Source organism: Cydia amplana, chromosome 23 (assembly GCF_948474715.1).
Source record: "Cydia amplana chromosome 23, ilCydAmpl1.1, whole genome shotgun sequence".
Classification (NCBI taxonomy): Eukaryota; Metazoa; Arthropoda; class Insecta; order Lepidoptera; family Tortricidae; genus Cydia; species Cydia amplana.
The window spans coordinates 9,014,586-9,033,905 of NC_086091.1; the positions used below are offsets into that span (position 1 = coordinate 9,014,586).

Sequence of the window (19,320 nt, forward strand, 5' to 3'; positions counted from 1 at the left end):
TACAAACAGACAAGCGGCGGGGGACTGTTTTATAAGATGTAGTGATGGTTTCCGGATTTTTGCTTATCGATCGTTTGAGTGCGTTGGGGTAATTTCCGTGTATATTTTAGAAATATGGACAGTGATCGTGGCATGTTTAGCTATAATCAATTCTTATATGATCCTTAAACAATGTTTACAATGTGTTTACGTCCTTTTCTGACATATAGAACCTCAGCTCCAAGCTAAGGATGTAATTATTCATTTATTTATATACACATAAACACAATAACATTTCACAATGTTGGGAGTATTATTACAAGGTGCAAAAACCTCGGAACAAATAAATATTTCATAAGAACAATACGTACAGAAGTACATATTTGTGTGATTTTTGAAGTGACGACCGGTCTGGCCTAGTGGGTAGTGACCCTGCCTGTGAAGCCGCGGTCCTGGGTTCGAATCCCAGTAAGGGCATTTATTTGAGCTATTAGCACAGATATTTGTTCCTGAGTCATGGTTGTTTTCTATGTATTTAAGTATTTGTATATTATATATATCGTTGTCTGAGTACCCACAACACAACCTTACCGTGGGACTTAGTCAATTTGTGTAATAATGTCCTATAATATTTATTTATTTATTTTATATTTACAAACATTATTGTGAAACTGAAGATGCCAGTATTTTAACGATTTATTTTACGCTTATTATCTAAAGTGTTATTCTATGGAACTTGCTAACTATGTAAACAAAAGTCACTAGTAAATGGGTTAACCAACTTTTTCCTGTCACACGTTGCGGTTACGGTCTCCTGAGTTACTCTTAATATTCTACCTTTTTCGTATTTAAATAAACCAAACTTGCATTTTATGGTAGTTATAAGACCTTTCTATACTGGGACATGTACTGAGCATGTTAGTAGAACATGGTATGTACAGCAGTTCTTCTAACAATCTATGCTACTATTGTCTCCTCGCTGATGGGACAGAATAACAACATGAAATAGTTGATTGACCCATATTCATAATTCAGAGACAATTTCAGTATGGTGGTTTGTTCAAAATAGAGAAACTTTATTTAACTTAAAAGGTAATAATAAAAAAAACATTAAAACTAACTATGAATTAAATATTTAAAAACTAAACTAAAATTAAAATAAACCTACTTAAAATTAAACTAATACTTACAATATTATATAAAAACTAAAATATACTAATAAAATAGATGAATATTTTACATAGTCAAAGTTCCATAGAATGACACTTTAGTATTATTTGCACTGACATTGCTATGAGACCGCCTAACACTGATTTCCACGTGACTTTTCGTTGTATCTGTCATGCCAATATTTTTTTTCTTTTCGTTTGGCGTTAGCGTTTGTCGATGTACGATTGTCATCTTGGCTAGGGGCCCAGGCGGCCTAGCCAGCCTAGCTAGCCTAGGTGACAATCGCTTGCGCTTCGCCATCGAGTAGCTTCGTGTCTCTCTATCAGTCTTCCATATTAATGTGACAGTGACAGTCTAAACGGCTAGAGGTTAAGACCGTCAGAGTTCATTAGAATTTATCATAAATTTAAATACAACACTGATATGAACTTACAATACTGTATATTTTCTAGCTGCGCATAGAATGGCTTGAAAACCGTCCCCTACAGTTATTTCTCACACCGAGTGCATAATGTATATTTTATATTAATTATCCATTCTTAACATGCGCCTGCGCTGATTTTCAAGTAGGCAAATATTTAACTGTACCTATTAAAGTTCCCATGATATTTTGTAAAAGATATGATTTATGTGAATGAAAGCAAAGAATGCCTACAGCAGCTTTGTAATAAAAAAATAAAAAAACTACTTAGTATGACAAATTGTTTGAGACATTATGTCAGTATAGTACGAAGAAAAAATCACTTTTAATTGTTTTTTTTTTATCTTTAAGTTAAATTAAAACTAATGCCCCAATGGCGGATAAAAATGATTTTTAATATAATCAAATGTTGATGTAACATACATTTATACAAAAAAATACGGTCGAATTGATAACCTCCTCCTTTTTTGACAGTTATAGCCGTATATTTAAACATCCCCAGTTGTCAAATAACTAACCTAGGATTTTTTGTTTCAGTCAATCTAAACGGCCAATCAAAAGTGGACATATCACATTTCGACCTGCTCAAAGTTCTCGGTACAGGAGGTAAGTCATTAATTTTATAAAATAGTTTAAAAATAACGTGAAATCGTCTAAAGGTTTCGTCACACAGGCGCGTTTTCAGGGGCGGGGCGTGAGCGGGGCGCGCCGCTTTTACATATAAAACGCTCACGCCCCGGTCACGCGCCGCCCGGAAAACGCGCCTGTGTGACGGAACCTTAATTTTGCCTTGGCCTTAGTCAGTGGTGGGCAAAGAACGGCCCGCGAAAGGATTTTATCCGGCGAAAGGATTTCTTCGAAAAAATGTGTAGGTAGCTATAGGTCATAGACTAGGAATCCTCTAGACTGAGTTTAGAGCAATGATTTCATGAAACCGGTGCTGCCAAAAATACGGGGGTGCGGGGGGACGAGGTGAGCGAATCCCGTGCCGTGATTGGTCCGTTCAAAGACACGGACCAATCACGGCACGGGATTGACTCGGAAGATGGAGTAAAACTACCGTATAAGTGGCAGAGGGGGTAGCGTTGGGGGTAGGGATGCTCAGTCTAGTGGATGTCTTGTCTGTGGTATAGGTACATATATGACAAGCAATATAATAAAAATGCATGTTTGCTGTTAATCAGGCCCTCCTCTGAAATCCTTGAAGTTTTGGCCTTTCATTAGGAAAGTTTGCCCACCACTGGCCTAACTAAATGTTTATACAAATGAATATTATCTATCAAAGAGTTTGAGAACCGGTAGAAATAGAGTTGGACCAAGCTAACTCTGCATGGCATTTGCAATGACTAAGTGTTTAAATGTCATAATTAATGTCAAATTTCAATGGAAACATACGTTTATAATGACACTTTCTCACTTTGTTCTAATAAATTCGATGCATAGTTAGCTTACACGGACTAGTGATCATTCCATTAATATGCACTTATGCAGGTAGGTAGATAGTAAATATTAATCATTAATACTTATGTTAATTGAATGAATAATATGAATATCCTACAACTGTCTATTTTATCCGTTATGTATTCAAAAGTAAATTTACCCTTCAACGCAAAAAAATACGCTAAGTAATTAGACTAAATTTATTCCTATTTGACTGGAGTACCGTTCACGGTTCACAAGAACTGCATGCCTATGGACGGAGGTCGTTGACCTGTCGCATGACCTCATGGGGTGTTTATTAGATAATTGGTTCCGAGCTTTACTAAGACAGCTGATTCTTTGAGTTAGTGTATTATTAAATAAGGCGGTGGTCTGCGAGATTGGACTTTATCACTTAGTATTTAAGGTACATTTTTAAATGGACATGTAGATGAATTTATTTAATTCTGTATTAGTTTTGGGTGAATTTAAGTACCTATTAAGGTGGACGTCCGAGTTGCCGCCGAAAATTTCCAAACTTGCAAAATGTTTACCTCGAAAAATTTCGGCAATTCTCATATTTTTGTATAGGAATTGAAATTTTCTATTTTCAAAACGAAAGTTTCAACCCCATTCGATAGTTTATTAAACACTTAAGGTTCCGTCACACAGGTGCGTTTTCCGGGCTAGGCGTGAGCGGGGCGTGAGCGTTTTATATGGAAAAGCGGCGCGCCCCACTCACGCCCCGCCCGGTAAACGCGCCTGTGTGACGAAGCCTTAAGTGTTTAACAATAGTGTTCAAAATGATCTTGACGCGACTTTATTGTTAAGTGAATATGAGCGTGTCAAGGTAATTTTGAACACCTCGCCCGCTTAGCAACTTTTGCTGCTGACTGTATGTTGACGCGCTTTTTGGCGTGAACTATTTCTTGATTCCTGTAGAGTAGATGTAGCTAGTACCTACATGAAAACTAATTTTATAAGTTATAAGAAATTAAACAATATTAACAAGCTTTTATTAGGTCGACCAGCACGGCTAGCACATGATGGGCGCGACAGTCGACAGGCGAGAAAATGCCGCGACATAGAGCTCTCTCGCGAATCGGTAGCATAAGAACCGCGCGACAACCCGCTGTCTCGCGGACAAATGTCAAAGCGACATAATTTTGTCGTTTGACAGTTCCACGCGGGATACTCTCGAAAATCGTAGCACGAGTGTACTATGGGAGACAAAATGTCCCGCGTTTGAACGTCAAAATGAGAGAAATTGTCTTCGAGGCTAGAGGGTCGCGACAAGCGCATTTGGTCGAAGTTTTGTTGACTTTTGTTCTAAAAGAAAGATAATTTTCCATATTTTATATTTATTTCATACTACAACACTTTTTTGTTTAAGTATAATTTGAATCTTGAGTTTCATGATCATGCCATTAATATCAAAATGATTATATTTTTTCACAATTACTTGTTTGTTCTCTTAAGTTAAACGAAAATCCGACAGAAAAAAATCTAAGCCTAAGATTGTACGACCACGACCTCATCAACAAAGCAAACCTTTGGTGGCGAATTGACTGGGGGATAATTAATAGAAACATAAATAATTGATACAAAAATAGTACATTGCTAATCCGCGAAACAATTACGTGCTATCAATCAGTGCTAACCCGTTATATTTACTTACACGCGTATTTTTACATGCAATTATTGTTGACAACCTATATTATGTCGCTCCTTAGGTGTTTCCATTCATTGCGGGATATAAACAACACAATCCCGACCTGAATATTGCGATCAACCTTACTTATAATAAGTAAATGCAAAAGTAAATATGTACCTATGTACAGTCAGCAGCAATAGTTGCTAAGCGGGCGAGGTGTTCAAAATGATCTTGACGCGACTTTATTGTTAAGAGACTAAGAGCGCGTCAAGGTAATTTTGAACACCTCGCCCGCTTAGCAACTATTGCTGCTGACTATATGCTACCTCTTGACGCTTAATCCGCCGAACCGATTTAGACGAAATTTTGTGAAACATCATTCCACAAAGAATGCAAATAATGAATCTGGCAGCTCAACTCAACCTCCACCTCACAGAAGACCACAGCCGTAATACTTACTTTGTAGTGTACGAGTTGGTACTAGCCTAATCCTTAAGTTACGATTCCCACCGACCGGCTAGAGTTGGGCCGCGCCGGAGTGCTTTTTCAGTGTACCTATTACATAATGTGTGGCAGAAGCGATAGAATCCGTCCGGAGCCATCCGATCCGCAAGCAGCCGACCGGCTTTGGGCATACAAATGTGAAATGCGCTCCGACTCCGACGAATCGTACTTAAATCTGAGTACCTATCTCAAAAAGGTCAAAGTAAATAAAATCATTTAAAGTTTTTGGTAGTATTTATTTAAAAGTCACATTATTTGAGAAGTGTTATCAACACTCGACTGTCCTTGCACGGAGTAGGTTCCCAACTTGAGCCCTTCTATGTCCTCCGTGATGGCAGGAGTAGTGTTGAGTCGCTCACTCGTGAGGCACCTCATTTGTACCACTCATTATGATAATTAGTCGCAGTACTTCGTACCGCAAAAATGTCTTACTTCACTCCTCTATTAATTTTACTCCTTTACTCGCGCGCATCACAAACACCTCTTGCCACCATCAGACAAATCATTCACACACTTCAAATTTCAAATAACTCTTATCCGTTCAAATTCACTCGCGAGTCTCGCGATCCTCAAAACTCGTACAACTCGCAAGAGAGTCACTGGATCGCGCGAGGCGCTAGGTGCTCGCCTGCTCGCCGACACTCAAAACTCAAATGTCTCAAATGAAGAAACGAGTAATGGTTCACACTGTCAACTGCCGAACTACAAACCTTGTTGCAACGACAAAAGGTCCACCGAGAAATGCGTTGAGTTTGTACCACTCACCGCCTCTCTGTGACATGAACCCCTCAAAAGTCCTTTCCAAATGAAACAATGAATTAGAAATACCCAAAGAGGGAGTGAGACAGACACGCGACGTACTTGAATATCGCTGAAAAATTGTCGCTGTTGGAATTAATGGAATAGTCGATGCTGAACATATGCTAGTACTTCACCTCATTTGAAGTAAGACATTGTAACACCTCATTTTAGAAAATGAGGTACTCATACAAACTCATTTTAAATTGATGTCCTACCCATCACTAGGCAGGAGGGCTGCGGTTAGCAGCAGCATGCTTAGGTGTAGAGAATACCTCCGTGTTTGATGACAGGCTTGTGCATGATTATCATTCAATCTATCTTCGAAGCCATAAGGGAGATATGTCGGGGATTAGCATAAGATATTTAGTCTGTAAATAAGATTTAAAAGGAATGTAATTTTTTTGCAAAAGACAACGGAAAAGAGCTTTATGAAGATTGAATTGTGTACGTACTTACAACTTGACTTCTTCGTAAAGATGGTATTTTGTTAGCCAAAACTTTTAACAAAACGCCAATTATTCGTAAGGAGTTGTATTTTAATGATTAGGTAGGTAATCTTTAGATAATTATAATAATATATCCCAACTTGTAACGACAAAGCGAATCAAATTTTGATTGACAGTATTGACACTGACATTTTCGACTTAAAAATAATATTTGCTATTTCTTATTCTTCATACTGCGAGAAAGAGACAAAGTTATCGTGACTAGGGACGCTCCGTTTCTAAGGCTGACTATTCATTACTTATCCGATTATTATTTTACCGATTCAGTGTTGCCACGAATGAAAAGTTTGTTCCATGTATAAATGGCCACATTGGCTAAGTCGCGCGCGGGATGGCTCTCTCTCGTGGAACTCTTTTCTCGATGTGCGAACTCATGCTGCCAAAATCGAGGAATTGACAGATAGAGATAGAAATTTGTGACGGGCGACTGCCGTCTCTCGCGGCGCGAGCTATCCCGCGGGTAATCATGTGCTAGCCGTGCTGTATGTAACTATGTAATGGAATCTAAGGTAACTAATTTAACCATCTTCCAAGGATCGTAGCGTCATGAAAACTGGCAGCTGTATGTAATTCTGATGACAATACAATAATATGGTACTGTCGAACTGATCTGATGATGGAGACAGGAGGTGGCCATAGGAACTCTGTGATGAAAAAACGCAACCTAATTGTGTTAGGGGTTTTTAGAATTGTCTCGATGAGTATTAGTTGTCTGTCGTATGAAAAGTACAGTCAGCGATAAAAGTTTGTACCAAAAATTAAATTTCTGCCAAAACCTTATTTTAAAAAGAACTTTTAGATTGAAAATCTGTTTACTTATTTATTTCCGAACATAAACAACATTGTTTGGAACGTTTTGCTCAACGGCTGTTCCATTTTCCCTGAATCAACAAACGGCGACACTCTTAAAATGAATCTTAAGTCTTTGACGTTAAGGTTCATGATGAATTAGTTGTTAAGATGGATCGTGCGAACTTCCCGTGTTTGGGCGGAGTTGGGTACCGAAGCCCGAGCGGTGTGGTCACGTTGGCAGTAATGCTCAGTCGCCATTGCCTTTCAGTTTTCATTGAACGAATTATTATTAGATGTCTAATTAAATAAATATTCATAAATATTTGACTAAGGGCCGATACAGACGGATTGCAACCCGACTGCATTTTGTATGGAAACAAAAGTTTGCATAGCTTGCCCCTTTTTCTATGAGATTTGGCTTAAAGGGCTGGCATTAAAACAAACAAAAATTTGACACAATTCTAAGGATTGACAGGGCAAGCTATGATGGCGCCATCTGCTAAATACTTCGACCGGCCAACCCCATTGCAACGTCGCCGTGCAGTTCCCATACAAGTTGCAGTTGGGTTGCAGTATGTCTGTACAGGTCCTTAGTTCCACAGTAAGGTCTATGTTGTGGGTACTTAGACAAAGATATTTAAATAAATATTCATAAATACTTAAAATATAGAAAACACCCATGACTCAGGCAGGAACCAATAGGTGGCTTAATTTCAAACTAATAAATCGCTACTATTGGTGCCGACTGTACACTAGCCATATCCAGTGTTATTTGCAAATTCCCGGCTAGGGTGGCCACTGTACTGTGAAACGTGTATTAAGTAATACCTGACATAACGGTTGCGGTAATTAGTACGCACGCTATTAGGTATGCTAGCCGCGTAATCTGTAATGCCTAGTGCTTCCACGCATGATCAAAAACCGATACATCATCAGCCTTTACTTCCTGCCTAGTGGTAAACACATGACTCTTATGGTATGTACATATATTAATCTTTATAAAAACAGTTTGACCGATTATCTATCCTTATCTAGCCTACCTCTTGAATATACAAGAGCGATAGGAAGAACGAAATTTCGATGTTGGCGTTGGCGGTAGGCCCACTGTATTGTTCCCATGACATTTAAAAGCAGATGTGTTAATAATACTAAATAATACCACATAATACTACTATTTACTAACAAGTCTATCTTATTGATTTATTGGTAACGAACCCTTATCAGCTTCACTTTTTGTAGTTTTAAAATTGTTTAAGTTATATCAGCAACTAAAAATAACTACGCGGTCTAAGGGTATAATTCCCGGTTTTTTTTCTACTGTTTGAGTAAAGGTTTTATAAGTTCCATACGCAATACTAGGGTGCTCTGTTGTACTCGACACACAGAATGACAATCGTGACAATTTCGCGGAAATAATGACGAGAAAATATCATCTCTCGTTCGCGCTAATGCAGACTTCATCATACTATGTATAATTTTGGTTACAAAAACGTTCGTCACGTTCGACTCGACGTTCGAATTCGACAAAGGTGTCATTCAATAGAACTCGCTAACTTTGTAAACAAAAGTTACTAGTAAATTGACATTCAGTGTCAATCTTAGTATGGCGGTTTGTTTACATAGTTAGCAAGTTCTATTGAATTGAATGACACTTTAAGTAGGAGTACTTAGCTAAAAACGTCATTCAGACGGAAAGCATTGAAATACACTGGAAATCTGTCATATTAATTTGATTATTAAAGTGTCAATCGATCATATTAACTAGTTTAATGCTGGTTAAGTTTGCACATTGACTATAATATAATAATAACGTATTTATATGGGTAATTTCTATTTAATATCGATTTCGCTACAAAGAGCTGAAGGTGTCGGAAAGGCGCTGTAGCTATATCGACGCCATACAACACGTGACCCGGTCGGGGCACGAGTACACGTGATATTGCTACTTTTATAACCCGTGTTACCTTGAAATGGGACCTTTTTAGTGTTCCGTACAAAACTTTGTTCACGGAACACTTATGGGAACACTTCGGTCTTCGGTTAAATGTGTTTTTCTCAGAGACCGTTTGACGTAGATAGCTAAAATTTGGAACAGTTATAGCAATTACCACCACTAATTTCCTATATAATCAAAATATATTATATATATAACAAGTAGCGTTACATAGATACTGACAGACAACGGACAGCCTAGTTAATTGAAGGTAGGATAATTGAAGGTAGGATTTTGAAGTTTGAAACAGCGCTCGACTAGGAAAGGATTTTTGGAAATTCAATCTAAAGGGATGTAAATGGTATTGGGAGTTCTTACGACTATTAATATTATCTATCACTGGATGCGATTAGGAAAGCACGTTTCTTCTTCTGACACTATTTAATAGAACACCAAGGATGTTTCATTTTGAATTTATCATGTGGCGAACGCGATCATTTGCCTTCTAACTGAAGACTTAAATATACCATTAAATTTAAGAGGTGAAAGTTCTCACAAGTACAACTCAGAACCAAATCTGATAGTGACCGATTGGTATTTTGATCGAAAGTCGATTAAATCTGGCGAGCGGAACTATGGTATCTTGATTGATGTCAATCTACAAATTCTGAATGTTTGACCGATTGCTTATTTATCGGATAGTTTTCACATTCAATTTATGCTTTTTGTACATATGTATTTAATTATCATTATAATATAAACTGAATGACTTTAAACACCAAACGTAAATCTTCATAATCTTTTTTGCGTTATATATTTAGCCATCCAAGTCTCAATTTTGACTAAATCCTTATCAATGGAAATGAAAAAGACCAAATCAATCTAAAAACTACCCGTCCTGCAATGCCAACTACCAGATTTACCAGAATTGTATATCTAACCATCTGCATTTATAATGTTTGGTTCATGACCATTTTATTCTGCAATAAAAGTTAGTCTATTGTCAAAATCCTTGTTATCATGTGTTGTAGATTTTACTGCAAACATCTGTGTGATCATTACTATCATTAGCATAAAATCTGTGGTGCCTCTTGGTTTCATGTTCACTTTAATCTAAATGGTCAACATTTTTTGTCAAGTATTGTAAACCATTATTCTGGTGACATCTGTGTAATTTTTGTATACATGCAGCATAAAATTATGGTATTTGTTTTCATGTTGACTTAACTCTACAGTAAAGTGTTAAAATCTTTTTTGTCAAGATTTGTAAACAATTCTGGTAACATCTGTTGATTTCGTTAACTAACATCATTAGCATAAATACTATGGTGTTTAATTTAATGTTAACTTTCGATATCACTGCACTATTGACATAAACTATCGGTGGTACTCATTATATTTATCACCGATTTTTATAGGCTGTCCGATTGCAACGTTTATCTTATCGATGCTAATTATGTCGACATTTAACACGTGGCCATCATAAACAGTAATGTTCTTTTGTCAGATAGGGACTATAACAAAATCAGGTTGCTTTTCCCTAACCTTTTTCCAGGCATAGTACGATTTATCGACCATATTCTGCATTCACGCCAATAGAACGTTAACTTTAGCATTCTAATTTAAGGTTCAAATTAGATTTCACTTTCGGGAAATGTGACGATGTGACATGTCTTCAAATGAATAATCAAAGCTGGATTAATATTTGGATTTTTTGGGAAAACTATGTAGATTGGTGCGACTTGGAAAAGGGCTAACTGTAGGATAGAGAGACTTCTTACAGACGATTGTACTAAAACCATAATAGAACACCGTGTTGTATTGCTAGAGCTGAGAAAATTTGCCAAAACTTCAAAGGATAGGTATATTGGCGGCGAGGTATTATGAAATTTCCCCTTATCTTGTATTAAACTATAGCTGAAAGAAGTTAAATAACATTTTCCCATCATAACATTGCTCACGGTTGATTGAAGAGAAGGCCATACGGAACAGTTTCGTACCTACATGCAATCGTACCAATCATTATTGCATACATGCGATTGTCCAACTGACCTTAGATACGTTACCTAACGCACACGTCATCGTCACTGTGTCAAGCGATGAAATCAGTGCGTCAAGCGTCAACGTCGGTCGTACTCCGCCGTCATGTGTTATGGTTATTACTTTTGTTCCTATTTCAATAGGCATATGCAATTTTACATCGTCCACGTCATACATATGTAATATTGCATTTATCCAGAATGGATACGCAAATTATAGATTTTTATTTACTACGATCTTGACATGACTTTCGATTCGCTTCATAGTATTTCACACTTTTGAGTTTCAGTTGCTGATTATTTTTATTATTATTTCAATTCGATTGTTATTATTTCATCCACCGCTTCTGCATGCCCTGCTGACATACCCAATGAAAGAAATACTTTAATTTTACATAGGTAACGTTTTTAACAATCAAAATGTTTGCTTGTGTGTGTGTTTCCTTGCCTTTATTTTAAAATGACCAGTAAATTGGGGTGTTGCTGAGTTACCTCCATTTTCTGAAAAACCATATTATTAATTTAGAAACCTGCGAAACAAATAAAAATTGCAAAAAGCACAAAACAGTACACTATCGCGTACGATCACATTTATAACCTTTTCATAACAAGATTATAAGGTTCGAATCGTTCTCCGTGTCTCTTCTTTAAAAAAAGATTGAAACAATGTAATCAATTTGGTAATTTTCAATAAACTTCATAAAAATGGAATGCTTTTTTATAACAACCATGCATGACTCTCTAACACGGCGCACAGAATTCGTGATATTCGTGATCTTTATGAGTTTTCTTGCAAAAACTGTAGCAAACGATGGTCATTGGTCTCTTGTACTGTTACTAGGAATTCATTTAAACTTGAATATGAATCTGTATCTTATTATCGTACGGTTACGTCAATAGCACGGTTTGGATTAATTGGTATACCATTATTATTATAATTTTGCTAATTCGTTTTGTATCAAGTCGGGGGATACGAAAGTTAAAAACGTTACAATGTGACTTCCATGTTTGAATTTTTTTATCAGCGATGGCGTCACGCTCACGCGTCACATCAGTAAATTTGTAATATTTTTTAAATTTAAATAAGATTTATCTATAGTATTTTTTCCCCTAAAACTCCATTTAAATACCTAAAATAGAATATTTTTCAATTTTGTAATAGGATTAAGTAGCCACACGTCATGTAAACATTATTTTTGCAAGTTCCCTATGCCAGCGTAGCACCTGCCGCCAAGCACGCTCATTTTTGACGCGGTGTTAATGTCCTATTCAAGTTCAACGTCACTACTGGTTGTGATCATAGGGTTCTTCGGTTAAGGACGAGTCAATTAAACTTTATTACCGTTGGCTTTTAATCTTTATAACCGTGGTTTTGAGACGACAGTACTTTAACGGTACCTTAAATTCTAGGATTATTTGAAAGCAGTGAACCACTTCAATGTAATATTTGTCTGGATTCTTTAATGTTGTTGGATTGGTTTTATTTTTAATCGACCTTCTTAAATAAGGTTCTTAAAGTTGACTGTACTTTTATGGGAACTCTCAAGAGTAATTGTCATAATCCAATTTCGGTCAGAAGAGCTCTTTTGGCGTGACTTGAGTAATTACAAGACTTGGGAATTGACGTAAGTATTTACAAAAATTAATAGTTTGTTTATGAAACTCATGTGTTTGCTTACTTTAGGAAAATTATCTTCAGATCGGACGGGATCTGTTGTTCCCACAAATTAATTAACTAGTCTCGTATATGCGAAAACGCTCCGGTACCAGGGCGTAATGCAAACGTAGGAGGTTGTCTCAGGACGCCGCGGTCGCCGACCCCCGAAAACTGGCGCGTAGCGGTGCCCGGTCGTTACCCGCCCGTCCTTACTCTTCTGACCTTATGCGGCCCTGGTACATAGAGCGTTCACTCGTTTTTTAAAAATCATAAAAAGTATGAGTTTTATTGATATTTAGTTCCATTGTCATTTGTATGATTGCCAAGCCTAATAAAATCTAGAACTAGCTTTAAACGTTTAACAGACTTGACAAAGAGCCTAGATGTACTTTTCGCCAAACTTTTAGGTCAATTAAATCACTAAGCAACTTCATCATAAAAAGTAGTAAGTAGTTATTGGTTTACTTTGATTGCATTGTCAAATAATTCCAAGCCCAATAAAATCTAGAACGACAACTGTTACTTGAGCGTATGTACTACTTTTCGCCAAACTTTTGGGTCAATAGCTATACTAAGCTCCTTATCCTAACCTAAATATGAACAATACATTGTTTGCCTAATTGATAACACAGAAATTGGTCGTTATAAAAATGGGCGATCAGATAGTTGACCGGAATTTGAGGTTGTTACCCTTGCTGGTCGCGGTAAAAAATGTACTCGCGAGTAACACCGGAACGGGTGGTTAAGCTTTTTAATTTCGCAGGTTTTGCGGATGTAACGTATGTGAGTAGTCATCATATCGGAGCGGACATGGTGGTCATAAATATCTGAACATAATCGTTAGACTTAGGAGCACCTGAGTTTAGTTACTCGTATTTTATAGTTTTACCGAAGGATTGTTTGCGCTTTTGCCTTTCCAATTGCGAAATAGATGATTCGATAGTAGCTTGGAGTTTGACTTGTAGGGTCTTGCGTTTAAAGATCGGGAACGCGCATGTGACGCTCTCATATTTTTATAGAATTTTGACGTGTGGTCCTTAACAAGAGTAGGTACAGTCGACGTCAAAGATATATGTTTACACTTTTGCACCTTACTCCTTTGTAATAACGCGAAAAATTAAACATTGTAAACATATCTTTGACTGTACACAACAAGGAGGCAAAGTAAGTTATAAAAAACTACAATATTACACCTGTGAATATTTTTATATACACTCGGTGCTAGCTCTTATATTATAATGATCTGTACAATGATTTTGTTTACTTCAATATTGATTGATATCTTCGTAGAGTTCGTAGTAGTGACGTCTTTTCATTAAATCAAATATCACATATGATATGCCATTTCAATTGATAATAAACAAACTATATACAAAGTTTTGACGTCATGTTTACAACAATCCCAAGTAGGTGATTTATTTAGTGGTTGTTAATAACATTGATCGGATCTCTATAATAATGTTAATATAAAAAAAAAAATGAGTTAATTTTTTTATAATGTTAATGATGTCTTTAAAAATTGTAACAGGAAGGAAATGAAACGTTTTTAAAAAGCATTGATTGATTTTTCTATAAATAGTACCTACTTGCCACAGTCCCCTTGTCCCTTTCTTTTTTTTTCGAAACCATAGACTAGGGGCTCAGGCCGTTGACACTGGCAACCCATATGTCGAGATAAGATTGTTACGAGCGCGTTTACTTTTAAAATTTCGAAATTGAAATATTCACCGGCCAGTCTATTCAATAACGTAACGTAACTTTTTAAATATTGGTATCATTCATGCATCTTTAATGTAATGCAGATTTGTATAGAAAGGATATCCAAGTCAGTGAACTACATTTAAATAATAGTTTCATTTAAATGTTTAATGTGACTTTAAAGTCTTTAAACTGCATCTAATCTGTTATCGGGCAGGTCAACTCGTTCGACGTAGACCGTGTATAATAGCTATGATTATGAGATGACGTGTATAAAACATTTACGTATTCAAATTTATCAAGACCTTGACCAAAGTCACAATCTGAGTGAGATAGATATCTCAAATTAGCACATCAAGCTCTGCTAAAGTAAAATAAATTGTCCTCAATCGACTTAGAGTTTAAATTTCTAACACATTTTTAAGCCGCTCTAATTTTTTATCGTTATTCCTCTGAATTACCTCTAAATTGCTGTCAGAGACATTTGATGCTCTCTTGTCCTCGGCCGGTGATACAGCAATTAGTACCATCAAATATAAGCTTTATGATTATGACAATAACGATGTCCCAGTCGTTCTGCGAATGCTAATCCATAACGTACTAACAACAACACATCTACCTAACCATTTATATACCTTATCTCACTGTAATAAGGTTCACACACAATCAAACTGTGTCAAAGATGGTCCTAAAATGGCTTGATTAGAGTTTTATAGCGTTTTGCTCGTAGACATCCGGCCGGTTGCGTGTCGTCGGGAATGCAAGCCTCGGGCCACCTGTGCAGTCTTCGGCCTCAATTTACACTCGAGATGCGATCGGGTCACGTTGCATAATAAATTGCCGGGAAATTTTATTAGTTCTGATTGTTCACAAGTTTTTTTTCTCGTCTCTGAACTAGTGAAAGTCGTGAATGGTCCCTTTTGGGACAATATTTTTCACAATATAATTACTTTTTTCTACTCCAGCACTTAAATGTGTCAATTAAATGACTGACAGTGATATCTAAAGCAATGTCATTTGAATGCTTTGTCTATAGGCTCATAAGATGACTGCTAGCAGTCATCTTATGAGTATAATACAACTGCTTTATTTTTTTTTAAGATACAAGTTCCGATCATCTTGATTGAAAGAGGTATGTTTTCATTTACAATAATAACTCTTTTTTTTTTTAAATAATAACTCAATTTTTTTTAAATAATAACTCTTTTTTTTAAATAATAACTTTTTTTTTAATAATAACTCTTTTTTTTAAATAATAACTCTTTTTTTTAATAATAACTTTTTTTTTTTTTTTTGCTGCAGCTGTCATAGAAAAAGTAATGTATGCAACAGCTCATAATTGGTTCTTAAAATTCTCGGGTCTTTTTTTACAAAACTCGACTACGTCTCGTTTTGTAACTTCGATCCTTGAATTTTAAGTACCCTTATTATATCACTGTTGCATAAACTACTATTAAATGAAATGTCAGTGTGGAACTGATATCTTGTTTGATACATTAATTTGTTGCCATATTATAATGTAAAAAAATTATCTTCTTGCCACCCAGACATCAAAACTTGCCAAGACTAATGCAATTTTGATTTGTATAAATAACGATTCATAATCAAATGAAATAGGAAACTTTTTATAGGCCTCTGGGAGTCAACAGGATAAAGACTCTCTGGCTAACCTCTCGTTGCCGAGCGCTTGATTTTTCTGTGTAGGTACAGCATAGATGACTTTCTCGAGTCAATTATGTAATAAAAGTAAAGTTATTTATACGTTTTTAACCGCCTTCAAAAAAAAAAGGAGGTTCTCAGTTTGACCCGTATGTATGTATGTATGTATGTATGTATGTATGTATATTTGTTCGCGATTATCTCGCGTTTGGCTGAACCGATTTTGATGCGGTTTTCAGAAAAGTGTTTCTTACATTCTGGAGAAGGTTTTAGTATACATAGATCTGAGCTGATGCTGAACCCTGGCTGTACCCAGTGGAACTCAGGTTTGATGCAACATAGGCTCACGCTGTTTTGGTCATCCGACACGCCTTGATGAGCACTTGGGAGAGCAATACCCAAGATAGAGCTGATGCTGAACCCTGGCTGTACCTAGTGGAACTCAGGTTTGGTGCAACATAGGCCCACGCGATTTTGGTCATACGTCACATCTTGATGAGCACTTGGGAGAGCAGTACCCAAGATAGAGCTGATGCTGAACCCTGGCTGTACCTAGTGGAACTCAGGTTTGGTGCAACATAGGCCCACGCGATTTTGGTCATCCGTCACATCTTGATGAGCACTTGGGAGAGCAGTATCCAAGACAGAGCTGATGCTGAACCCTTGCTGTACCCAGTGGAACTCAGGTTTGGTGCACCATAGGCCCACGCTATTTTGGCCATCCGTCACATCTTGATGAGCACTTGGGAGAGCAGTACACGAAATAGAGCTGATGCTGAACCCTGGCTGTACCTAGTGGAACTCAGGTTTGGTGGACATAGGCCCACGCTATTTTGGTCCTGCGTCACATCTTGATCAGCACTTGGGAGAGCAGTACCCAAGATAGAGCTGATGCTGAACCCTGGCTGTACCCAGTGGAACTCAGGTTTGGTACAACATAGGCCCACGCGATTTTGGTCATCCGTCATATCTTGATGAGCACTTGGGAGAGCAGTACCCAAGATAGAGCTGATGCTGAACCCTGGCTGTACCTAGTGGAACTCAGGTTTGGTGCAACATAGGCCCACGCTATTTAGGTCATCCGTCACATCTTGATGAGCACTTGGGAGAGCAGTACCCGAAATAGAGCTGATGCTGAACCCTGGCTGTACCTAGTGGAACTCAGGTTTGGTGCAACATAGGCCCACGCTATTTTGGTCATCCGTCACATCTTGATGAGCACTTGGGAGAGCAGTACCCAAGATAAAGCTGACGCTGAACCCTTGCTGTACCTAGTGGAACTCAGGTTTGGTGCATCATAGGCACACTTTGTTTTGGTTAACCGACTTGTCGTCGTGTGCCTATGTTGCAGAGTTCCACTAGGTGGGTCGATAAACTTTTTTCTAACTGCCTTTAAAAAAAGGACGTTCTGTTTGACCCGTATGTATGTATGTATGTATGTTTGTTCGTGATTATCTTGCGTTTGGCTGAACCGATTTTGATGCGGTTTTCAGAAAAGTGTTACATTCTGCAGAAGGTTTTAGTGTACAGTACATGGATGGTTTGAAAAACCAATTGGACCCCGTAGGTGGCCATGCTATCCGTATACCTACCAACAAATTTAAGTTGCTGAAACCGATTTAGATAAAATAGTGGGAGAGGGAGGCGGACTCGGACTGGGACTGGGAATGGGAGTGGGAGGAATATACATACAAATCGTTTAGCACCAAAACGTCATATTATGTTGTGTCGCGATTATCGTCGAGTTAGGCCATCACCAACATTAGTAGGTAGTTACTAGCCCAATATTAAATGGAGAGCCTAACAAACATATTTTAGCCCAAAACCTAAAATAAATGAAGTACCTACCTATCACTAAAAAGTAAAAAATAAAATAAAATAAATAAAAAAGAATTAAAAAATTAAAAATAAACAAAAATAAAACCAAAATAAAATAACTTAATATAATATCTTTTTTAAAAAAAGGGAACCGCCTTCAAAAAACCAACCCACTGAAAAGTACAAAATAATTTTTATATGGCACCCCTTTACGTGTCCAGTCCCTATCCCGTCGTAAAGCAAATTTTTGCCAAAAAGTAATTAATACCTAATAATAAGAAAAATGATAATCATCCGGGTAATTACTTAGTTTTTGAAGGCGGTGCCAAACCAACAAAAACATTCTTTACTACCAATCAGAAAAAAAAATACGAGTACCTACGTAGTACCTACAAAAACTAAATTAATGAGTAAACTAAGTATGTCTTTATAATGCAAGTAAGTGCAGCATTCTTCGTTGTCTAAAATATCGGTTCTCAAAAATTTTGGTTTGGCACCGACTTCAAAAACTAAGTAATTACCCGGATGATTATTAATTTTCTTATTATTAGATATTAATTACTTTTTGGCAAAAATTTGCTTTACGACGGGATAGGGACTGGACACGTAAAGGGGTGCCATATAAAAATTATTTTGTACTTTTCAGTGGGTTGGTTGTTTGAAGGCGGTTCCCTTTTTTTTTCTGGGGTAAACTGGTCCTTGATCGTCTAACCCTTTCAAACGTTGCGCGCCGGATGTTAAATGGGTGTGAAGAGGACGTCCGGATAACACCGTTTTTTACACGATCACCACAAGTTAGTAGCAAACTGATAGGTTATATTGCTGTCTCTTCCACTCTTGATGGGGTTTGAGGGTGTGAGAGAGAAGGTTAATTGTTTCAAACATATAATCTATCATCTAGTCTAGAAAATGGCGCCTCTTCCAGACCCTATCTCCGGAGTCATCTATAGAATTAAAATGTACAGTCTCCATCAGCAGATATATCAGAGCGGGCAAGATGCTCACAGATATCTGAACACGCCTCTATTGTCAAGGCGCAAGAGTTCAGATATTTTTGAGCACATCGAGCGCTCCGATGTATCTGACGGCGACTGCAATTCAATTGCAAGAAACGCCATTTTGTTGCAATTTAAAACTGTAACGATAACGGATATTTGTTTAATAATATTTAAAGATGCACGACATCGTTTCTTTTATCACGCACGTGATCGTGCACTGATAATGTTAACAACCTTTAGTTGGTTTAATAATATAAAGTGCATTGAGCTGT

The 19,320-nt window shown here is 37.1% G+C and overlaps 1 protein-coding gene across 2 annotated transcripts in view; it reads left to right on the forward strand.

Moving 5' to 3' along the window:
- Positions 1-19,320, forward strand: part of LOC134658816 (ribosomal protein S6 kinase alpha-1-like) — a 116,069-nt gene that overhangs the window by 12,207 nt on the left and 84,542 nt on the right. For both annotated transcript variants that reach the window (XM_063514480.1, XM_063514479.1), the window contains exon 2: positions 2,108-2,176. In XM_063514480.1, coding sequence (XP_063370550.1) covers positions 2,108-2,176 — 69 coding nt within the window. The remainder of the gene's footprint in view (positions 1-2,107; positions 2,177-19,320) is intronic.